Genomic DNA, 26,124 nt, shown 5'->3' with positions numbered 1-26,124 from the left:
AAGTAAAAAATATAAAGAGAGTAAAAAAATTACACTTTGATGATTGTGCAAGCATAAGGTCACGTGGACCTCGTCTGAATCACCTAAAATCTCCGAACCTGATGATCTGTCACTCCAAACCTCAGGCTCGTGATATCCAGCTAGGCACGTACAACCGTTTGGCCATCCGCACCTCTTCCCGATGAACAAACAAAACACAACATTAACTACAACAAAAAATAAGTAGAAAAAACATTAACTCTGTACCTCCTGTCTTGTACACACACAAGAAAGTGACCGTAGAAACAATAACTCTGTATCTGCTATTCTCATTTCACTTCTTCCACCTTCTTCTCTCCTAAGCCACCAAAAAACAAAATCCAAATTTCTTATACCAATTGTATTGAATAAGATTCATTCATTCAACCATAAACAAAAGCTTTTGCTTTGCTTTTCTGTGAAGCTACTTTTTTTTCCTTTGCTGTTGGTTTCCATTAAAGCTTTCACAAGGCCCCATTTGACACGAGAACTCTTTGCTTCTCACGGAAAAGTAAACCAAACAAACCAAAAAGTTTCAATCTTTACCTTATATAAGCTTCTTTGTATCATTCTTCTCTTCATCTATACGGTAATTATGGTACCATTCTTTGTATTTTTTACTCCATTACTTTTTGTTCTTAAAAATAGTTTCTTTGTACATGGGATTTTAGACCCTATTGATTTCTTGGCATTACAAGCTATTCGAAAAGGCTTAGATGATTTACCCGGTTCGAATTATTTTGCTTCTTGGGATTTCACTTCTGAGCCTTGTAATTTTGCTGGAGTTTACTGTGATGGAGATAAAGTGATTGCATTGAATCTTGGTGACCCGAGAGCCGGGTCACCAGGTCTAACCGGAACTTTGGATCCTTCTATTGGAAAACTTTCTTCTCTTGCTGAGTTTACTGTAGTTCCGGGTCGGATAACCGGTGCATTACCCGAAAGTTTGTCTCAGTTGAAGAACTTAAGGTTTCTTGGAGTTAGCCGGAACTTTCTCTCCGGCGATATTCCGGCGTCATTAGGCCAGCTCCGGGAGCTACAAACTCTTGATCTTAGCTTTAATCAGTTAACTGGAAATATTCCTTGGGCTATTGGTGCACTTCCAGCATTGTCCAACGTTATACTTTGTCACAACCATTTGTCCGGTTCGATCCCACCTTTTGTATCTCAAAGATTAACCCGTTTAGACCTTAAACATAACGAACTTTCTGGTACTCTTTTGCCTATGTCGCTTCCTTCTTCTCTTGAATACTTGTCATTATCATGGAACCAGTTTACCGGTCCAGTTGATTTTCTGTTAACTCGGCTGAACCAGTTGAACTATCTTGATCTTAGCTTGAACCGGTTTACCGGCTGCATTCCCGGGATTTTGTTTACTTTTCCACTCACAAATCTTCAGCTACAAAGGAATTTATTTACCGGTCCGATTTTACCAATCTCACAAGTGGCTATTCCGACGGTGGATATCAGTTTTAACAGGTTTTTTGGGGAGATATCGCCATTGTTTTCTAATGTGCAGAATTTGTATTTGAATAATAACCGGTTCACTGGTCAGGTGCCGGCGGTTTTGGTGGACCAGTTATTATCAGCCGGGATGCAGGTTTTGTATGTACAGCATAATTTTCTGACGGGGATTGAGATTAATCCGACGGTGGAAATTCCGGTCAGCAGTTCATTATGTTTGCAGTATAATTGCATGATACCACCGGTTCAGACCGCTTGTCCGTTGAAAGCCGGGAAGCAGAAGAGTAGGCCTACTGATCAATGTGTGGAGTGGAAGGGCCAAAAGGGTGACAAAACAAATAATATTACTGGATAAAATATGGTTTTTAATGTGTTTCTTTGTATTTGATTCGTTGATTTATTAATTTTTTATGAGGTTAAAAAATAAAAAGTAAATGTGCATAAAGGAGAGAAAGTTAGAGTAAAAGGGAAGGGGGTAGAGTGACCATCCTGTATGTTGTGTTTTCTGGCAAGCCAAAGTGTGACTATCAATTTTGGCATTTTCATTTGGCTAACAATTTGCTGCTTATTCAATTTCTTGGATTACCATTGAATTTACGGTTTTCAGTTTCAACGAAATTATCTATCTTCTTGTTTTATTGTGTTGTTTACAAGCTGATCAAAGAAGGTTGTTTGAAAGAGTTCTCCAATTGCGGATAGAAGGTAATGGCAGCGTGTACAAATGCACCCTTTCTCGATCTATATGCATGTTGAACAATTTTAGAAATCGTACCGTTACATTAAGTACAAATTTATTGTTATAAAGGAGTAGTAAGTATAGCAATGCACTAGAACTACTTACTACAAATTCTGAATCCGTCTATGAGTTCTATATGTTAGTAATTCATGATTGTTTTATGTGTTTTCTCTGTGTATGTTTTGGTGTTATCTAACGTTCAAAATCCAAGTGTTGGGTGGGTGTATAAGTACGTGCATCTTTGTTCAGGCCTAGTGTTGATGTTGTCTCCTTTTTCCTGTTTACAGCAACTGAGAATGGAGTGGTAGGGATGCTTTTTTCCAGCTTTTCGTTTGTTTTTGGGCATGGAGGGGGACACTCAACTGTCAGAGATAAAATATACGTTACAGTCTACATATTGGATCATCGTATACTTCTTATATTATTTGATCCTAAGATGCATTATTATCTTATGTGATCAATGGAACGTAGTTTTCCTCGTGAAAGACATTAACTCTCTCTTGTCTGTCTGTGTCCACATCTTCTCTTAATTTCCTCTTCCTTGTGCAAGGAATTTGGCCTTGTAAAGGGCTGTTTTACTTGTAAACATGTTTAATTTTAAAAAATTTAACAAAAACCTCAACTCTGTTGTGTTTGTTCGTGCTCATGATTGTCTTCTGGTTGTAATTTTCATTTTTACTAGGGTATTTTATAATATTAGATTTATGTCTGCTGGCATTGACTGACTTAGGCTAGTTGTGTTTGCTAAGTAGGATAAACTACCATGGACTATGCAGCCCTTCAACTTCGATAATAATATATGTCAATATATACAAAACATATATATAAAAAAATATACGTTGAATAATGAAAAAAAAAAAGTGTTCTTTATGGAATAAACAATAAATGATGCTACTTTTTTAAATAATAGTTAAAAAAAGATCAAACGTGTAAAATATTCAGTGTGGGATTTTATTAGTATATAATTCGAGCCGAAAGTAATGAGTTCATTGAATTTGTCTCTAACAATAGCGACACCTCCTAAGCAGGGGCAAAGCTAGCATACTACTTACGGTTTCGCCAGGACCTAGTAACTTTTGGCCACACTTTGTATTTGTGATAAATAATACTTAATATATATAAATTATTTATTTAGAACCTAATAAAATACATTTTTAGAATCTATAAACTCAAACTCTAATTCCTCCGCTACTGAGCACGAGTAGATTCTAAGTAGTTGTGTGAAGGACGGGGTAGTTTCCAAGTGTTGAGCAAGAATAGGTTCCAAGTAGTCGTGCTGAGCACGGAGAGGTTCCAAGTGGCCGTGCCGAAAACGGGTAAGTTTCAAGTAGTCTTGCTAAGCACGTATAGGTTCCAAGTCGTCATCTAGGTTCCAAGTGCTCAATAGGGCCAGTGTGCTCAGCACGGCTCCTTGAAACCTATCGTTGCTCTGCACGGCCACTTGTAACCTTCTCGTACTCTTCACGGCCAATTGTAACCTTCATGTGCTCAGCACGGCCACTTGAATCATACCTTTGCTCAGCACTTGGAACTTATCGCGGGCTAAGCAAAACTATTTAGAACCTACTCGTGTTCAACACGACTACTTAAAACTTACATGTGGTCAACATGATCACTTATAATCTTCTCGTGCTCAGCACGACCCCTTGGAACCTAGTTGTGCTATGTGTGGGCACTTGGAACCCTATATGTGCTTAGCAGAACTAATTAGAACTTTTACGTGCTCATCATGGCCACTTGGAACCTGCTAGTGCTGCATGGCCACTTGTAATCTTCCCGTGGTCAGTATGGCCATTTGGAACCTACCAGCATTCAGCACGGCCACTTGGAATCTAAACGTGCTTAGCACGACTAGTTCTAACCTTTTCGTGTTTAGTGCGGTCACGTGAAACTTAGTTATACTTCTCACGGTAACTTAAAATTTATCCATGCTCCGCACGGCCACTATGAACCTATCTGTTCTCAGCAAAGCACTTGTAACTTATTCATACTCAAGATGACCACTAACCTACCTGTGCTCAGCAAGACCACTTGGAATCTAACTGTGCTCAAAACGGCCACTTGGAACCTATTCGTGCGCTGCACGACCACTTGTAACCTTCCTGTGGTAAGTGCGGCCACTTGGAACCCACATGTACCCAACACGCCCACTTGGATATTGCCTCATTCCCAGATAACTCCCATTTGGCAACATCCACTCAGTGCTAACAAGCATTGATTAAATAGATATTCTGCATCGATACTTAGCTGTTGACTCATGGTGTTGCAGTTGTGTATTTGCGCTGAGTTTACCTAGAAAAGAAGGCATAAGAACTCATTGCAGCATATTTGGGAAGAAGTAGCAGCGAATTAGAGCACACAAGACACAGTGACTTTTATTAAGTGGCTTCTGATTGAACACAAAGTTGCTCAAATCTCTTACTTAGAGTAGTCTATCATCTCTAATCCTACTCATAATTCATGAAGTCTAGATCGCTGTGCAATATAATAGATGAGTGCGGTATGCTAAAAAATCATATCAACTAGTAACGAAGTGAAACTATACCTATAAATAGCCATTTACATGATCTTTTTGAAATGTGGAAAATGCTAAATCAAAAATATGCACTATTTATGCTGATGTTTTAACTTCAATACCACACAGGGGGAGGGGGGTGATTTGTGTGGTATCCAATTTTTCGCGTGCACAGATTATGGAAGGACCTGGTTCTTCTATGTGTTCCTTATACTACTGTTGCGGAATAATAAATGCAGAAATTAAAGAACACAAGTATTTTACGTGGAAAATACCTGGCTCAAAAGGTGAAAAAACCACGACCTACTTCCTAGTAGGATTTTTCCAAACTCTCCACTAAATCACTGAGCCAAAAACTGCATTTACAAAACACTTTTGTAAACTTAGGATTAACTCTAATCTCGTTGTGGCAACCAGCCTCTAACTGCTGCGACAACTTCAAGTTAACTCTAACTTGAATAATCTGAGTACCTATTACAATTGCCTCTAGATAAAGCTGAAAGGTACAATATGAAAATACCTGCTACAATTGAACTAGAATAAAAGACAGACACTTGGAGCTGATTCTTCTATCTGGTTCATGTAACTTCAGGTTCGCACACTTGAATCACACACGAACTGCTTGCAAAATGTCTTGCTATTTCTCTCAATTCACGTTTAACTTCTGCTTTTGTGCGTCACGTGTAGAATGAGAACATCGTGCGATTTATAGAGTTAGTAGAGTAGAAAATAACTAAAGTTCTAATGTTACTCTTCCTTGGTGGAAGAGTTCTAGTTGATCTCAACCTCTAACTCCTCCCCTTATCTTGGATAGTGTTCTCTTTGATTGAGACTCCTCCTTATCAATTATGCAACCATTTTCGATCAGGAGATATTAATTCAACCAAGTTAAGCTTATCTCCTTCACGTGCATCCCACATGCTCGAATCTGCCCGTATCTATGCATACAAGGGATGGATCTGATTCATGCCTGAGCTTCCTTTGTTAATTTTCAAAACTAACCTTCACTTAGGCCAATATATGCTAATTGTTACATGTGATGTATCCTGATTGTTTAAAGGTGTGGTGATGAATGGGCTTTCGAATGGTACTTCTAAATCCGTTATGGGGTTGCGATGGGCCTAGAGCTCAACTTAGCAACTCATGGACAATCAGTTTCTAGCAATAATATGAGTAGATGTTCCCAACAGGTTGCAAAAGTTTCAGAATTATGCAAACGGAATGTGGAACGCGGATCATTGGGCTTAACATAAACTAGATGTTATCACTTTTAGCCTGCCCCAGAAAATATTTATATTTGTAGCCAAAAAAATATATATAAATTTTGTAGGAAAAATATAAACATGGCGGGTAATGATGGAAATATGCACATTTTTAGTAATAAGGTTTCATATATGGTATAGATAGGAAAAAATCCCATAAATTAATATGGGCTGAAGTCAGGTGACTCCTATTTATAGGTCTAATAACTTGGCGGGGCATTTGCATTTATACCCGTTTTATATATATATATATATATATATATATATATATATATATATATATTTTGTATGTTATATACAAAAATTATACAAATTTTATACACTTTTTCGTCTACGGAATGTAAAAATAATTTTTGGCGCATTCGAAATATGAAAAAAGCCCTTCATTAGTCTAATAACTTGCTGCACTTCCACAAATTTGATGGGATTGGATAGTCTTTTTCTTCTTTTACGAATCTCATTTGGATAATCTACCAACTTAAATTGCATCATTTGAGTTAAAAGGAGTATTTTATAAGTGAAATCTCATTTTTATAAAAAAATTATCCATTCCAGCCATCTACCATGATTCGGATCCAGTCAATCGGAACCATATATATGTATAACATAAGAAAATTAAAAGGTAATGTGCATATATAATAAACTACATCCACTCTACACACACTGGTGGATCTAGAGTATTGTTACTAGGTTTATGAAAATCCGGTAACTTTTACGTAGACACTATATTTCTATTAAGAAATTCACTAAATATTTATAAATATCTAATTGTAAACCCACATATTATTGTATATTAATTTGAGATTACGGTAGGAACCCATAAACTTAAATTCCTAAATCCGCCTTTGCCTACAGATTGAATGTAAATCGTGGATCCATCTTTACACAAGAACTTTCTTTGGTTACTAAGCATGAGATATGGTTGTCAGTGGCGGACCCAAAATTTTGTACAAGCAGGTTCAATCTTAGAAGTATATAAATTTAGTGGTAAAATAGTAGTTGTCAAGTGAGTTCAAATTAAATATTTATATAAAATTTACACAGATTTAATCATAATTTATACATATACACAATATTATTTTTTTGTGAAGCGGGTTCAACTAGCCATCATTTGGGTCCGCCACTGATGGTAGTAAACTAGACAAGGCACGTGTAGGGTTAGCATTAAGGCCATATTATTACTTCTTTTTTCAACGAGCTGATTATAATTTGTATCTAGTCGTACGAGATAATGATGCAACCCATTGCTTAAGAAGTTGAAACTCTAATAGTGGTGTAGATCATTTGTTCATTACATTATTAGTCTATATATTTAACGGTGATCCTATCTCTTTAAATCTTATGGTATGGATTCTCAAGCCGAAGTCCTTTCTAGTGTAGGTGCTAACTAGACACTTTATATCAGATATATATATATATATATATATATATATATATATATATATATATATATATATATATATACTAGTATCTATGAACGTGCGTTGCACGTTATTAATGTCATTTGATATTTTAATATTTATTTATATGAAGGATTAATAAAATTTAATTAATTAGTGAAATTTTATGTATAATAATACAACAATCATTTAAATGTCGAAAAATATTATTACATTAGCATAGTACATGAATTTAAAATAAAAGGACATCATTAAAACTTACACAAATGATCAATTTTGTCATATTAGTTAGATAATTAAGTATTATGGTTTAAAAGTATTTAATGTGATGATATCTTAGAGAACACTTCTTTGTGGACAATATTTTTTTGTGTTTGCTTCCTCCTAATGCTTTGGTTGCTCTACCTTAACCAAAACTCTTGTTGTCGATCTTGATATCCCTCTTGAAAGTGCAACATACAATTGTTTGTGCAAGAAAATATATTGCGGTAAATATAGTCTAATATTTAGGATATTTGTCCTTGTACTTTATTTGTTATATTTGTAAAACATAAACATACTAAAAAATATTTTCACACAAACTTAAAAGAATATACCTTAGTTTCGGAAGACGAAAGTTGAATTCAAGGATAATAATATATTTAGAAGCACATTGACCAGTATCATAATTTTTGCATATATGACGTTATTTTCAAAACTTTTATACCATCTGTGTGCTATTACATAAGTTATTCGGCGTATCTAAATTTTTCAGTAGCATGACGTACATTTGTTTTTCAAAATTAACCTATATACAATGGAATATCAATTTTAACTTAGTCTATTATATATACGGTGACACTAATATACGTAAAAAATAATAAACTTGACAATAAATATGTATGGTAGAAGGACATTTGGTATTAAAGTATTTAAGTATTCTTCTAGGTAGTAATTATTGGTATCATTTTCTGATGAGTCAAAAACTAAAAAATATTTTATTTTTACTATAAAATTTTGCAATTAACCTTTTATTTAGTTGATTAACATATTCATTTCTGCAAGCTAATATATCTTTTTAATTCTATCATGCGAATTGTACAAATTGCGTTTTAATCTAATGATAGGAATATTTCTCTTATTAAATGCACTACTATTATCATTGGGATTGATAACCAAGTGTTCAGGAAAAGGTAAAATCATCTTTTATTGGATGCTCTTATTCGTTTCCGACACGAAGCAAGAAGACGCTGAATACTGGATCTGTTCTTACTTTATATTTCTCGTCAGTTGAATCTTTTTCATTTGAGGCTAGAAGTATAACTTTGGCAAGCTAGCTTTTATAGTCTTTATTTTTGTTGATTTTGGAACTACTGGTAGTACTTGACAGAAATCACCTCCTAAATCATTAATTTTTCACCAAACGGTTTATTAATATCCAATATATCTCTAGAACTTCGTTTGACACTTAGCCATACATACTTCATTCCATATTATCAATTGTTTTTCCTTATAAATTTAGCACCATTGCTCTGCTTTGATATATTTGTGATAGCTATTTAAGTTGTTTGAAAATGTATATCAAATTTAAAGTGAGTGACCTCATAATAAAATCATTGTTGGTACACCACTTGCTATTATTGCCAACACAGTCATGCCTCTTGATATGATATTTGCAAGTAATGCATGACATAGAAATATTATTTCGATTCCGTCGGAGGCATCTACAAAGAATAATTCCTTTATAGCAGAGTCAACTCTTTATAATATAGTCTTGAAAATTTGTTCTTATTTTGGATTTAGTTTTGATTGTACTTCCTCAGACACTTGTATAGCATTTTGATTCTTAATAATATATTAAACTTTTTAATTTTATTCTAACGCTCTTTTTATGGAATAAATTTATATACCCTAAGGTTTTCTTTTAACTTGAATAAGAATTCTACCCATATGATGAATATAAGAAATAATTGGATTGGATTCTCTTGCTAAATAATTAATTAAAAGATTTAATTATTTGATTTTAACAAAAGACAATAATTTACTCTATGTTGATTCAGATCTTAATATTAGTTCATCTCTTATTTTGAATATTTAATCTTAATTATAATTTTATCCACCATAAATTTTATTTTCAAAGAGTAAAAGATTGATATGATATTTCACTTTTAGATCTTTATGTTTGTAGAATCATTAGTGGTATTGACTCTTACCAGCCATTTTTTTCTTTTTCTCACACATTTATATTCTTAAATATTTTCTTATTTATTTTTTAATACTTGGGTATTTTTTAATACTACACGAAAAATTAATTAAAAAATATTATTTGAGTAGAAAAATAATTCAAATATAAAATAAAATATATTATCGTGGGGTATTTTTTTTTCTCAATTTCAACTCTTTATGCAGTCTATTTAATATTACTTTTATTTTTTCTTCGTATTGGACATTATGTAGTGGTAATGTATTGCCAATACGAAGGATTATTATGAAATTAATTTTATTAAACCTTCCTACATATTTTTAATGAGAATTTAATAGATAAAATTTTATTAATTTAAAATCTTAAATATCAAAAATTAGCATAGAAGGTATTAGCATAGAAGTTATTGCAGTTATGTCCTTTCTCTATGAGTTCTTCCGTTTAATATTTTAGGGCAATTTTGATATATTAATATTGTATTTATAATTTTATAATAATGTAGGCTCACATTTTTTTCTAAATGGATTTGAACAATATAATACATTCTCAAATTAAATTAGTAATAGGATATTATAATACGTTTTCAAATTAAATTAGTAATAGAAATTTTTAAGAAGTATATCCTAAAAGTAATAGGATTACATGAGAAAAGATATTTATATGTTCAATTTTATATGAATTAGACAGCTTGAGAATAATTATACTAATAGGATTTCTAATGTGTAGTATTATATCCTAAAACTAATAAGATTATAAGGCTAATATTTAGAATTCCGGTTATGTCCTTTTATTATGAGTTATTATGTTTAATATTACAAGGTTATTTTTGTAAATCGACATTATATTCATATTTTTATAATAATATAGATAGATAGATAGATAGATATATTCTCTTGATTCCACTTATTTAATTTTAATTTCCTTTTAATAAAGAATTTAAAACTCGGTGAATAATAGATATGGCCTCTTTACCTTCTTGGCCACTTAAATACCACACCTAAATCCCTAGCAGAACTTAAACTCATGATGCACTGACCACACACCACATATTATACTAAATCTTTATGCTCATAATTAAACTTAAAATTTTGGTTCCTTTAAGTTCGAAGGCTTAAGTTATAGGATGGAAAGGTTTGAAAATAGAGGAAACTTGGGAAAAGCAACTCCACAACATTATTTTTTTGTCAACATTAGCTGCTACCATTAATAAGCATAATCAAAAAGATCTTTTGATGACAATGACTTCACCTTGTCCTTAACTCACGTTTGTATAAACTTCTACTATATCCAGCTGTTAATCCTCACAAAACGACAATAATGAGTTATTAATCAGTTTAAGATGTCAAATCAAATGGGTTTTGGCAGCATTGAATCGAAGCTTTTCTTCCATACAAGAAAACTCTACTAAGCAAGCAATTGGCCTGGAAAAAGTATCAACTAAAAAGAAAGATAACATTACCTATCTTTTTCCTGTTGTTACTTTTTTTTTCCTTCCTAAGTACACAATTTCCTATTAATTATTCTATTTTATTTAGTTTATGTGAAACTATTTTTTTTATATTTGAAAACAATTAGCTTTACATTTATCATTTTAGTTTTAATAGAAAGTTTGATAGTCAAACAAATGTTACAGAGTGTTTAAGGTTACAAGTCTCAAAATTCTCTATTTCTTTCTTAAACTACGTGTCAATTCAAAATATGTCACATAAATTAGAATAGAAAGAACATTTAATAATCAATATAAGCGTATCTCATTATTAATATTTACCGTCCACATAATATATTTTTATTTGGGACAAAATTGAACTAATGTTAACGAACATTGAAGTGTTCCCACTAATGTGAAAACAAAAACAGGGAGCATTTTGCTTTGTTTTGTTTTTCGAAATGGTCCCCAACAGTTGGAGGAGAATTAATTAGTCCTAGTCTCCTACCCACTATTTACACTAAATAAATTATAGTAATATGTGTCTTTGTATATATATTGTTATCACTAATTACTGCTAATTAATACACATAAAGGACCAAATTGAATCTTATGCATGTACCTTACTTGCATTGCTATTTGTGCCTTAAACAAGTGACATACTAGTCACATGTCAACAACTATCACTGTTGTACCAAAATTTTCCTTCTACTACTAATCAATACACATAATCACCTTACTTTATCTCACTAATCCTAATAAATTAATATTTCCTCAGGTTCAAAATAGGTGTTTATTTTGCACACCTCTTAAGTAAAATACTAACTCCTAAGGAAAAAAAATAATTTGACTAAACTACCCCTAACTAAAACTTGACGCATTGACGTTGGCCACTTAACAATTAACACTTAAAATTAGCTAGTATGAACATATTGCAATGATTAAAAGAACACTCCATAGACCAAACCATAAGTGAGCGAAACTTGGAATATGCTAAAAAACGTGAAATTTGAATGGCAATCAAACATAGAATAACCATATATTGTAATTTAAAATACTTGTAGAGATATGTAAATAAGGGCAAAATATAAGATTAATTCTTTCTTGATTTGGTGAGCGGGAACACTTATTTTGAACCCGAAAAGAAAAGGGCTAAGTGGTCACTCTTTTTTAACCGGTTACTCATTATCAATTACACAAAAAAACCCAAAGCTTGAGGAAATGTCTCAAATTCCCTAAAGTATCGCAGATTCCAAAAAGGACCCATCTATAACAACAGTACAACACCAAGATATGACAAAGAAATGAGAGTCGATCAACGTCAAGAAATGGAAAGAAGTCATTGATTATGACAACAACTAGGAATCACACTCGTCCAATCACAAAAATACATTAGAAGTAGTGTAGTAGTATTTTGGATGGACGGGGTTTGTCACAATGTCATTGGCCTGTTCAATCAAATGGAACAATGTATGCAATTCACTTGTGTTTTGGGTGTCGCCTTTCTGCTGCTTCCACGATAAGCTACTTATTATAATCCCTACTGGGATACAAAGAGGTTGCTTTTTTTCTCTATTCCTAAAAAAGAAAAAAAAACACTTACAAGAACCAAGAGTCTTCAATTAAAATGAGAATATATATTTCTTAACCACGATTAAATGCTAGTGAAGTTTAGTTTATAGAGAAAACGGTACGTTTTGATGTCCCAAGTCTGCCTACGACTTCACCTGTGAAATTATACTGAATTTGTTGTTGTACGTCTTGATGCAAATACCTGGTATACGGATAATCTTTTTCCAAGAAATGATTTAACCTTTTTCACCAAAACAATTATGAGTATGACTAAGAGAACAACAATATGAACTATTCAAATGGTGAATTACAGAGGAGAAAAGCAACGAAGGAACAAAATCTTTATATTATATCTCCAGAGCACAATACATATGAAATTAGTCTTTTTAGTGGTAGTAGCCAGATGCTGGAAACAACTGAGACACCAAGAAATCTACTGCCTAAATTATCAATACAAGTCCCAACCCCAATTCTACATAACTTCACAAACCAAGCTCCAAACAAGATGAAGCTTCTTTGAATTACTCAAATACCAATTCTTAGGCACCAGATTGGCTGACTTCCTCACTGAACACCTCCACTGTTTTTACATGTAGAAGACCATAAAACTGATCCTTAGATGGAGATTACAACCCAAAAGACGTACGAATAAGGGTGAGAAGTATCTACCTAATCATCTAATATACACGATATACTATATACTACTGAAGAGGAAGAACCTGAGTGGAAGGTCAAGATTTTGTTATGTATAGGCTGCCTATAACTGAAGTTAAGTAAATCTATGAACAGTTAGGATGGATGAAGCTGGTTATCTCCTTCATTAGGCAGCGAAAATGGTCGTTATTAGGCAAGAAGTAGAAACCAATCGTTGCCAGCTTTAGGTATAGTAGATTCACCTCATGCCCTGATTTCTGCAAGCCTTTAACATAAGCCAATTGCCAATCTTGAACAAGATCCAAACCAGCTACCACAACTAGGCTCCTTGGAAACTTAACTCCTTCTAGGTTTTTACCTCTAGGTCCAAATATATTACATGCCGGATGGTCCCTATCTTCTCCTTGTGGTAAATATGCTCTCCAATACCAATCCCTATCTTGAATTGTTACAAAAAATTTCCCATCCAATCTCTTCTCAGATTCAGTCCTTTTTTGCCCACCAAACATGGGATGAAGGAGAATATTACCTAATACCTCGACCCCGTTTTCAGCAGCCCTCACAGCAACATGGTGAGCAATGTTACCACCAGAACTATCACCAGCCAAGTAGACATGAACTTCTGAATCTTTCCCACTCCGAAGCCACGGCCTTGACTTTACCCATTTAAGAGCACTCCATCCATCATCATATGCACAAGGGTATCGATGCTCAGGAGATCGTCTATAGTTCACAGATACAACAACAGCCTTACAAATGCTAACAAGGCGACGACAGAATGTATCATAAATAGCACTATTAGCTGAGGAATGAGTAAAACTTCCACCATGAAAGAACACAATAACAGGAGCAATTTCAGTGGTGCTCAATGGTTTCTCAAGTTCTACTTTACCCCATTCATCCTCATTGTCCGGAGCAGGTCTATAGACGCGGTTAAGCAAGCTTGTCGCCCGATCAACAACATCAAAAGAGAAAACACCATCAACTGGAAATGAGTTTGCAGGGACCTTTCGCTCCAAGAACTCAGCTAAATCGCGATTGAATGTGCCATCAGACCGGCGTAGCATGTTGTAAGCCAGTTTGAAATTGGAAATGAGGATCCATGTATTAAGTGGAACCAATCTCTGTCAAAAGGGACAAAATCCCTAGTCATTACAAAACATCTAAATTGATGCCAGAAACAAATTGATCATAGCGAATGCATCTTTATCCACAACTAGGCATTACAAAAAGAAAGCATCAAACTTTCTTCTTCTTTCTTTTTTGAAAGGGTAAAAGGAATTATAGTTTTTCTCTTTTTTAGCATAACCAGAAAAAGGAAATGATGGTAAAATAAGAAAAAATTAAACCCCCAAACAGCAATAGGAAAGAAACGGTAATTTCATAGAAGGTGTTAAATTGGCAAAAGGATATGCCAAAGAAACATAAGAATGTCAGAGCAAATACATAAGCAAAGCTCATATCAGCAAAATCAACGTAAGTTTCTTGCTTTTGCCCCAAATATAAGGTTGGGTTCTCAAAAAAATGAACTTTTCTCAGAAAACTGACTAAACTCTTTATTATTACAAAAAAAAAAAAAACAGAATCGTTGATTATACATGAAATGATCCTTTAATTGAAGTAACTAACAAATTTGATAACAGCAACACCAAGAAATTATGCAAAGAATGGTCGAAATTAGATATACTAGAACATAACAAGTTGAATTAAAGAAAATACCTTAGATTCAGCAGCGTTAACTTCATTATCACCTGCCATGGCTATTACACAATAATCAATCTTTAGAGACACTTAGAAAGGGTCACTAAACTTAAAAAAAGATCAGCTTTTAGCGCTCATAATGCGAAAGAGACTTTGATTTCTTTGCTTTCTCGTTTTGAGTTTCAAAACAACACTACTGAGAAAAGAACAGAGTACCAAGAAAAAACAGCACTAGTGAAACAGAGAGCTTATTAGGAAGAGGATAGAGGAATAGAGACGGAGACAGAGAGTGAAAGAGGAATAGAGAAGGGAAATATAAAGACAGTTAATAAGAACAGAAGAAAAAAGGGTAAGAAGGATAAGGAGAGGAGAGAGAGATGGGCATGGAGTCAAAAAGCAAAGGGGCAATAGACGACAAAGCAGGCGCCAAAATATACACTGTGTAATATGACCCACCATTAATTTACACACATTTGTAAATAATACGTAAAATCTTCTCTATTATCTTTGTCTAAGAAATAAGGAGAGAAGAAGAGAATAGATGAGTTCTTTTTCGTTTTCATTTTAGTAACAGGGAGGGAAGAGGGAATATTCAACTGCAATACTATATAGTATCAACTTTTTAAGATTGAAGTTTAATCAGTTTAGTACACTGCATCAGATCTGGAATTTACCAGCAATTATCTGTACTTGTGGCTTTTGAATAAAGATTTTGTTCCCGTTTCAATTCATCTCATTGCCCAAAATAAAAATAAAAATAACAAAATTTCTCTATATTTTCTAATGTATAAAATTTCTACTATGGACTCTTAAAAAAAAATAGGACCTACATCAAACATATTAAAGTAACTAGTAGTACTCTCTCTATTTTAATTTATGTAAACCTATTTGATAGGGCAACGAATTTTAAGAAAAAATAAAGACTTTTGGAATTTGTAGTCCTAAACAATTCAAAAAGGAGCTCAGAGTATTTGTGTTGTTATAAAAGCTTCTCATTAAGGGTAGAATTATAAGTTTAAGCAGAATTATTTACAAATTTAGAAAATGATCATTATTTTTGGAACAGACCAAAAAGAAAATAGATTCACATAAATTTTAATATATATTCCAAAATATTGGAATCGCGTGCGGTGAATCATTTTCTTCCATTTTGTCTATCTTTTGTTAAGTATGTAATAATTCAAAGAGATTGTAATGATGCTATTTGGAAATAACTTCATTTCATATGATTTAATGTCTACTTTATACCATTTTAACTCTTTCAATTTTAACTCTTTCGATCACCATGATTTTACACCTACAAATTGGAGCATATGTACATCAAAGCAAGCTTCTCTTATTATCACCTGCAACACTCATCCCTTAAATGCATGTGTTGCAATAAAACAATTCAGCATTTGCTAGTATATAACATTATTGGTCTTATATAATACTTCTTCATTCCAGTTTATACAACTATTTCTTTATCGTTCTATAACCATACAAATTGACAAGTGTATTTAAAATCACAAGCTTCTAAATTATAAAGAAAAAAATAGAGTTAAATCCGTATGCAATCGAACACCTACTCTTGAAATGAAACAAAATGTATCAAAATTAAAACAACAATATAAATTTTAATACAATACTATACAATAAGATCGTCTAATCAAAACATGCAAGTTTTTTGCCAATATTATCCCTTATCTTTGAGGGTAGGTCTATTTCGGTCCCTCAAATATAGCCCTGAGCATATTTAGTCCCTTGAGTATGTTAAAGTGGAGCACATTTAGTCTCACTGACACAATGTATTCAAAAACTAACGGTGTTACCCAATTCTAATTCATGAAGCAAATCTTCTGCTCTGAAGCAAAACGTTTCCTCTCCTTTTATTGGATAACGTAAATTATTACTTTAATTCCTCATTTTTAGATAATGTCTTCTAAAATTTTGACCTTGAAAATATCTCCTTATGTGCCAGTTTTCAATGAGAAAATGACATTGTATAGCCGTTGTAAAAATAATAGCCGAAAAAATATATAAAATTTATATATTTTTTGTATATATATATTTATATACTTTTTTTCGCTACCAGATGTAAATAATTTTTGACACGGGCTAAAAGTGATAATACAACTTGGTTATTCGTTTGCTTCAATAATATGCCTAGAAGTGATCCTGGTAGCTCTATTTTTTTCAAATTTTAACTTTTCTTTTTGAAAAAATCAACTGAAATGTTTTGCAGTTTTCGGCTATTATTTTTACAGCGACTATACAGTGTCATTTTCTCATTGAAAACTGGCACAAAAGGGGATATTTTCAAAGTCAAAATTTTAGAAGACATTATCTAAAAATGAGGAATTAAAGTGATAATTTGTGTTATCCAATAAAAGAAGAGGAAATATTTTGCTTCATAGCAAAAGATTTGTTTCATTAATAAGAGTTGGGTAACACCGTTAGTTTTTGAATATATTGTGATAACGAAACTAAATGTGCTCCACTTTAAAGAACTAAATATGCTCAAGTTTATATTTAAGTGACCAAAATAGACCTATACTCCAAAGGGATAATATTATCAAAAAAAAAACTCCAAAACATGTTGTAACTCTAGCTTTCCTTGCGTGCGGCCGACGCCATGGCACGTGGCAACAAAATATTATTAGCACTCTTCTCTCGCCAGCTATGTGCATTGACCAAATTACCCTAACTATCTCAATCAAACTACATCCACTACCTTGGAGTATGACACGTATTTTGTCATTTAGCGCACAGCCGCGTAACGGCATGTCTTTTGTCAGATTCTATGAAGAAAAAAGAGAGAGGATTTGGATTTTGTCGTTCTTTCGCCTATACATTTAATCTACACCTTTTATTCATTAAAGCGACCAACACGTGTCAGATTGTTGGCACCCACCATGGTGCAAAGCAGGTACTAGGAAGGTGGGGTCTGCAAACTTTTAAAGGGGGACCAATTCGATAAGGGCTGCCCGATATCGACACGTGTTTCCTGGAGTAAGCGTTAATTTTTTCTTTGCGATTTGATTGATTCGATTTTTCTTTGGACAGCAAAGAAACCAGAATCGAGAAACTAATTGTGGTTCTTTTTGACAAGTAGAACGAAAATAAGTGTTAAAAAAAAGAGTATTTTTTTTTTATGTATAACGCTCTTTTACAAGAGCGTTATACATTAACGGAAGTTTTGGACGTTAATATATAGTGCTTTTTAAAAGAGTGATATACATATAACGTCTTTAAGAATCGCGTTTTATATATGTATAGCGCTTTTTTAAAGAGCGTTATACCTGTTTTGTGGGCCCACCAATAAGTATCCTTCATTTAACTGACATAACAATAATTCAAATGGGTATAGCATCCTTTAAAAGAGCGTTATACCTAAAACAATTCAGCCCCCGAGCTAGGAATTGCCTTATTTAAAGGCATTAAGATTTTACAAAAATCCATTCAAAAATATTCCTAACTCCCGTTTAAATTTTTCTTCTTGTTAAATTCTCAAGCATTTTTTCATAATGTCAGAAGAGCGAAGAGGATTTTGATGAAATTCGGACAGCAATGTGGGATGATTATAGACCAACGGTGCTGGCAAAGGGCATGCTTTTTCCTGATAAAGCGCGCCTAAGAAGGGCGGCGAAAATGTACAGCGTAAAAGAGTGTCGTGAGATAACGGTATGGGAGAAAAGTTCGGATGTATACAAGGTTATTTGCCGCAGATGGTTTACGGGTTGTCATTGGATGCTGCGTGCGAGTAAGAAGAACACAGGTATGTGAAAAGTGGGTAAATATATTTTCACCCACATATGTGAAATGGACACATTCAATGGGAATCATTTCAACTTGGATATTGACTTGATTTCTCTTGTCCTTATTCCACACCTTGAAGCGTCCATAAGGTATAAAATCAAAGAGTGCATTACATCAGTCCACTATGAATATGGTCATACTATTACCAAAAGAAAAGCATTTCTCGGGCGCAAACGTGCGTTTGAAATTGTTTATGGTAACTGCGATAAGTCATTTGCAGCTCTACCTAGGTACACGGCCGCACTACAATACTTTAACCCCGGGACGGATATTGAATGGAAGCTTGAGCGGAGTCCGAAAAAATCAGAATATATATTCAATTACGTGTTCTGGGCATTTAAACCAGCAATTGATGATTTTTCGCATTGTCGGCCGGTAATATCCATAGACGGCACTCATGTCTATGGAAAGTATGATATCAAGCTCTTGATCGCCGTTGCAGTAGATGCTAATGGACAAATATTTCCTCTAACTTTTGCTATTTGTGCCAATGAAAGTCAAGAGACGTGGACGCTGTTTTTGAACCATTTGAAAGAGCACGTTATCAAATAGCATTCCGGTATTTGTCTGATATCTTATCGGCATGGTGGTATCTTAAGTTCTGTACAGAATTTGCCTGCATGGCAAGAACCTTATGCCTACCACCGTTACTGCGTGAGGCACCTGAAGGCTAATATCCAGAAGGTACATCCCAACAAAGATCTGCATGATTTGATGTGGATGGCAGCAACAGAACACCAAGAGCATAAATTCCGGAGGCATATGGAATCTATCAGGCAGGAAGACGAGAGAACCTATGGTTGGTTGATACGACATGAGCTTGACAAGTGGACTTTGCATGCGGATGGTGAAAAAATATGGGGAATTCTGACTACAAATGTGTCAGAGTCTTTCAACGGGTTATTGAAGTCGGGAAGAGGATTGCATGTCACTACCATGGTGCGCATGTCCTTCAAGCTGATGGCAGAGAGGTTTGTTGAAAGGGCTGCAGCTGCAACGTCATTGATGGAAAGAGGTGTTGAATTTATGCCACTGTCGATGAAGAAATTTGAGAAATACAGGCGGCGAGCAAATTGGCATTCATTTTTACAGTATGATCACGACAGAAATGTTTTTTGAATTTCGCACTCCTATCCATCAAAATAGGGGGAATAATGTACATACCATAAATGAATCTACAAGGTTATGCTCTTGTAGGAAATGGTTCATCTACCACATGCCGTACTCACATGCCATCAGGTACTTTCAACATATTGGTTTAGGGTCAACCAACTATGTTGATAAATAATATAGTGTCGCTGCATACTTAAACACCTATAGTGGGCAGTTGCAGCCATTGGGTACAGAGCATTATTGGCCGCCGGAACTATTTAAAATGGTGTGTAACAAGGAGCTTTTGCGTCGAATATAGGTGCAGAAGAGAAAGCATATACGGAACCAAATGGATTTTAGCGATATCATTTATGCGCGCAAATGTGGTATATGCTTGCAAACAGGACATGGCCGTCGAAAATGTCCTTCGGCTGGTTTGGGTGGCGGTGGTAATCCAGCTCTTGGTGGGAGTTCTTTCAATGTGCCAAACTATCAAGGATACACGTAGTAACTGGGTTTCGTAATATAGTTGTAATAAGTGTATGTACTTGTTTATGTTGCAAGATGTATCAAATAAAATTATGTTTTCATTGTTGTTAAATCTTATTGATAATGATCCATTTTTCAATTGTATCAAATTAAATCTTATGTTCCCATTATTTATGCGGCAAAAAATGTATGATGGTGGACTGTTGGAATGATGGTGAAGTTGGGCACCGATACTGGATTTGTGTGAACAAGTTTTATAGGATTCCCGACAATCGTTTTTGCAATTTTGAGGTATGGATTGATGCACTATGTAAGCAGGAATGTTACAAACAAACTTTGCAGTATTTTCATGATGTGAACAAAAGATACGAACGTGATGAGGTCATGTATAAACGAGAAATTGCGGCGTTGAAGGAGAAACTAAAAGAGGTGGAAGAAAGAAAAAATAAGTTGTTGGATCAATTTGAGTGGTTGAAGAAGAGAATAGTTGACTAAACAAACCAATATATGTGTTAAGTGTTGTATTTTATCTTTATGCTTTCCATGTCATGTATTTTCATTATGTGTGCCGAATTTAAATTATGTTAAGTTGTTATGTTTGTGTTCGTGTTGCAGTATTAAAATAACGAAGAACCCGAAAAATATATACATAATGCACATATAACGAAAACAATAAAAATTATTTGCTATTATTTACATAAAATAATATTTACATCAAATACAAAAATAAAATAAAAAAAATCAATGTGTTCCACAACCTGTGTGCTTCAATGAAGCCGCTGGCCTGATGCGCATTCCATCCCACCCGGCTACGCTATCAGGATCATCCTCATCACGTCGCCTTTTTATAGAAGGGTGCGCTGCAGCATGATCATCCGTAGTGCTGGCAGGATCAGTAGAAGGGGTCATCGGTCCAGTAGTAACCTACAGAATAATAAGTCAGCTCAGTATAGGAAAATATATATTAAGTCATAACAATTTAAATTGTCTTACCACGATCTCGTCGGGCTCCAGACTATAATCACCCGTCGCAGCCAGGTCAGCATCACACAAAGCGGCCTCCGTGACGGGCGAGGACGAAGCCTTAATAAGAAAATTAATAAAGTTATTTATGGAAAATAAATGAGAAAAGAAAAATAAATTTAAAGTAAATACTAATAAAAACATACCTGCGCCTGTAAAAACTCCCCAGCACCCCTCGATGATGAGCCATAACTCAACCGGTGCCCACTATCCATATCTCGGGTCGGCCGATCCTCAGCAGTGGTTGATGGGCCTGGGAAGTATGCATCCCAATCCTCTCCAGTAATGTCCTTGCCCGCAGTCAATAATAGACCTGACGGGGTCACCTGCGAAGTCCTTGGAGAGAGCTGCAGCCCAAGGCTGTATGACGGCATGCTGCTGGGATACTCGTCCGGCTCATGAAGGTCACCCGGCAGATTAGCATCAACATCATCAACAGGGGCCTCAACGCCCCCTTGCTAGGGACCACCTCCTTGCCGCCTACCACGACCCCGTGGGGAAGCCCTACCTCGTGGGGCACCCCTACCTCGTGGGCACCCCTACCTCGTGGGATACCCCTACCTCGCTGGTACTACTCTGGAGCCACATAAGCATGGTCGTGTCCTAAGAACTGATCCTCTCGGGCTCGCTGCAGTGTCCGAGCAGCCACCTCTGCAACTAGTCGGCCATAATCGTGAAAAGCGGCTGCTCCCTCGCCGGCATGCTGCTGCATCTGCAATCCCATCTGGTAGACTATATGTAGGCCAATAGCCTGCACAACGTATAAAATATAAACTATAGAATACTATGTTACAGTTATATAACTAATAATACCAGAAAACATACCAAGGCCTCGTGCCGCCCGGCGTATAGAATGTACCGACCGCCAGCTCGATGAATGGGATTCCCGACGAAAAGTCGGGGAACGCGGCGGTACCAGGGCATATACTCATGAATAGTATTCGTCCGGCTCTGTGAAGGGGGAGGGGGGCTGAATCAGGTCAGCTCGCGCGGTCCCAAGTATCGACCTGCGCCTCTAGCCATGCCACATGTGCGTCGTCCACCCTGGAACGATCATGTCGCTGATAATGCGTGGGCTCCCATGTGGTCCCTCTCGGTACAAGCTGCGGACGGCCAAACTGGCGAAGAACCCGCTCCGTGGCATGGTGCTCCACAATATCGAGGCACATCAGCGGGACGAAAGTGCTCCAAATCAGTCGGTAGGCCGAGCAATAATCGGGCAGGCCACCTATCAAGTCGTCGCTGTATGGCGTCCAGATGAACTATTAAATGACAACAAAAAACGTGAGTATGCGCAACACATGTGAAGTTATACCAAGTAAAGTTAGGTATACATTTACCTGTGCGCCCTCCAGCATATCCAACAAATTCCTGCAAAGGGGGAGATTATGCCGAGCCTCGTAGATATGTACGTATCCCTGCCGGAGAACCCACCTCCTAACTAAAGGGAGAAACGGAGGTGGTATATCCGGAGGTAATGGTGGTAGAGGTGCCTACAACTGCAGGAACCGCTCCCAGGCCCAAACCTAACATACAAAGTTAACGTAAAATTTAAGATTATTTTTTACTAGATATGTTATAGTGAATAGAGTATTCAAATATGTTGTCACCTGTAGTAGCGACAAAAATCCACATTCGTCATGTTGGGTGCCCATGCTCGCTCGGCACATCTGCCTATACAAGTAGGCGAGAACAGTAGCACCCCAGCTGTACTAGGGTAAATAATCTAGCCGCTGAAGATGATAAAGATATATCAAGGTGACTAGGTTCCCCGAAGTATTCGGGAACAAGACCCCTCCAAACATAAGGAGCAGCAGCAACCTCGTATACCGATGAATGTGCAGATCATCTGTCTCGCCAGTGATGTCGGGGTGCAATATCTCCAAATATTGTCGAATAGCTGTCAAACTCATGTGACTGGACCCTGATCCTATGGCCTAAAACCAGTGAGCTGCTGCAGCATATCCAAATACTGCCCACGCGTAATCTCTCCCATGGCCTGAGGCAGTGCAATGGGCAGTCCATCAACGGGCAACCCATATAAAACCTCCACATCCTGCAACGTGATGGTGGCATCGCCAATGGGCAGGTGGAATGTGTGCGTCTCCGGTTGCCACTACTCTATCAGGGCCGTGACCAAAGACTAGTCGAGCTGCAGCCGCCCGATTTCCAAAATCCTGTAGAAGCCCGTAACCCACAGGCGCTGGACTACACGGGGATGGAGATCTTTGTAATACCCCGTTAAAAAATAATTGAAGAACTTAAGTATAAAGTCCGGTAAAATTTACAAAGAAAATAATATTTTATGGTGCCGAACTAGGATTACGTGTTTAAGAAGCTCGCCGCGGCTTGGATTTTTGGGGTTGAACAATGCACGGGAAAGTAAAGGAAAATTTTTGGCAGAAAAGAGCATTTATGCGGTCCATTATGCGACCGCAGAATCACTATGCGGACCGCATAATGGCCGCAGAGTGAGGCAGTTAATTGGGTCAGTTAGAAGCAATTATGCGGTCGACTATGCGATCGCATAACTGTTATGCGGTGTACTATGCGACCGCATAACTGTTATGCGGTGTACTATGCGACCCCAGAACAGTTATGCGGACCGCAGACTAAGGCAGATTTCTGGTCATTTTGGACACCAATTATACGACCGATATGCGGTCCGCATAACTACTATACGGTCGCATATGCAACTGCAGAACCTGTTCCGGAGCTTCATTTTTGGGTTTTTAAAGCCCGACCCTATTTCATTAAATACACTCTTTGGGTCATTTTTTTAGGTATAACCTAATATTTTAGAGTGAGAGAGCGTGTCTTAGAGTGATAAGGTGTTCCTCAATGATTGATTCTTCAATTGTTGCTCAACTTTTGGAAGATTAAGGAGGGAAACTCACTAGGTCTTCATCCTAGAGATTGGGATTGCTAGAATTTCCGGAACGTTGTAGTAATTTAAGGAAAGCTCAATTGAGGTATGTTGGCTAAACTTTTTCTCTTGGAATTGAATTCCATAATGTTTCCGTGAGTCTCAAAGTATGGGTTGCATATTAAAATATGGTGGCTTGAATCGTATTTCAAATGAAAGCTAGTATGCCAATTTATGTGAGAAAATCTCAATATTCTTAAGACTCTTAATTGCTCAATATGTACCTATAGTCTTTATTGGGAATGTCTTATTGTTGATATCCTATAAAGATGGTTGGAAGTGAAATCAGTAAATTGAGAATATAAAGTGTGACCAACGTACCAATAGTGAAAGTTATACTTGTGACAAATGGTGCCAATGAAATAAAATAATGTAAGAAAGATTATGAAATGAGCTTTGACTCAACTATTCCAAAATTGACTTCGACAATATAATCGGCTAAAAGTTTGTGAACTCAAGTGATGCCTATATGTGGCTGTTTTAGCTAATGCTATGCTTTGTAAGTAATTTTCAATGTGTTTTGCATTCTTACACATTCGTAAGTGAAAATTGTGTATGATTTTAACTTGTACTTCGATTGCCAATCATTTTACTCCATTGCGCCATGAATAAAGAATCATATGTATGGCCAAGAGAGCCAATGAAATAATAATGTTGTAAGTAGTTAAAAGTACGAATTAGGTGATATGTGGTGTGAAAGGTTATGAGATGTACGTATTTGTACTTTTATTTCCAATGTGTTATGAAACCCTATGGACGGTCTATGAAACGCATAGGTGTATTGTGTTATGCAACTCTATGGACGGTCTATGAAACGCATAGGTATATTATGTTATGAAACCCTATAGACGGTCTATGAAACACATAGGTATATTGTGTTATGAAATACATAGGTATATTATGTTTTGAAACCCTATGGACGGTCTATGAAATGCATAGGTACATTGTGTTATGAAGTACATTGTGTTATGAAATCCTGTGGATGGTCTATGAAACGCATAGGTACATTGTATTATGAAATCTTGTGGACGGTCTATGAACGCATAGGTACATTGTGATATGAAATCTTATGGACGGTCTATGAACGCATAGGTACATTGTGTTATAAAATCCATTGTGTTATAAAATCCATTGTGATATGAAATTCTGTGGATGGTCTATGAAACGAATAGGTGCATTGTGTATAAGAGGTATAGATGTACGGTATGAATAAACACTATGAACTGTTTATGAAACGCATAAGTGTATAATATGATATGTGAACACTAAGGACAGTCTAATAAGAAACATTATTAATGCAGACAATAGGTGCCCCTTTTGTTGTCCTTGTTTGTATATGTTGTTTCAATTACATTATATTATGTATTCCACGTATAGATCATATGTGCGTTCTATTTTGAAAAAGGATTTCTAGCTATACATACTAGTGCTATTCGACAGTACTAACGTCCTTTTTGCCGGGGGCACTACATCTTTAATAGATGCAGGTAATTCTACAATAGGTGGCATTGATCAGTGATAGCAGTACACTCCTTTCAGCCGATTTGGTGAGCCCCACTTCATTTCGGGGTTATGTATCTTTTGTTTCTCATGTACTTTGTGGTTGAGGTATAACCGTGGTCTTATTACATGCATTTTCATATTACTCTTCAGTTGTACTTAGAGGTTCCGTAGATAGGTTGTGGGTGGTATTTGATGTTGGGAATTGGATTAGAACTGTTGGTATTTGGCAACATGTTTTTCTTTAATTCTATAAACTCGTACTATTTTGGAAATATCGAATGATGTTGTTAATGGGAAAGAAATGAAAGCAGTTAATGAAATCTCTTCAGTACTTAATTAACAGAGTACATCTCCTCTTTATTC

General features: G+C 35.7%; 2 protein-coding genes across 2 annotated transcripts; one reads left to right on the top strand and one right to left on the bottom strand.

Moving 5' to 3' along the window:
• The first annotated feature begins 224 nt into the window (after window positions 1–224).
• On the top strand, window positions 225–2,055 carry LOC107831501 (uncharacterized). The gene has a single exon (XM_016659271.2). The coding sequence runs from the start codon at window positions 614–616 to the stop codon at window positions 1,835–1,837; it is 1,224 nt and encodes a 407-aa protein (XP_016514757.1). The 5' UTR covers window positions 225–613; the 3' UTR covers window positions 1,838–2,055.
• A 10,848-nt stretch (window positions 2,056–12,903) lies between these two features.
• LOC107831490 (gibberellin receptor GID1B) lies at window positions 12,904–15,290 on the bottom strand. The gene is made up of 2 exons (XM_016659260.2): window positions 14,949–15,290; window positions 12,904–14,353 (listed from the first exon to the last, which is right to left on the bottom strand). Exons 1-2 carry the CDS (start codon window positions 14,985–14,987, stop codon window positions 13,355–13,357), a joined length of 1,038 nt encoding a protein of 345 aa, XP_016514746.1. The 5' UTR covers window positions 14,988–15,290; the 3' UTR covers window positions 12,904–13,354.
• Window positions 15,291–26,124: the final 10,834 nt, after the last annotated feature.

This window comes from Nicotiana tabacum, chromosome 22 (assembly GCF_000715075.1).
Source record: "Nicotiana tabacum cultivar K326 chromosome 22, ASM71507v2, whole genome shotgun sequence".
In the NCBI taxonomy this organism is placed as follows: domain Eukaryota; kingdom Viridiplantae; phylum Streptophyta; class Magnoliopsida; order Solanales; family Solanaceae; genus Nicotiana; species Nicotiana tabacum.
This window is presented reverse-complemented; position numbering and strand designations above follow the sequence as displayed.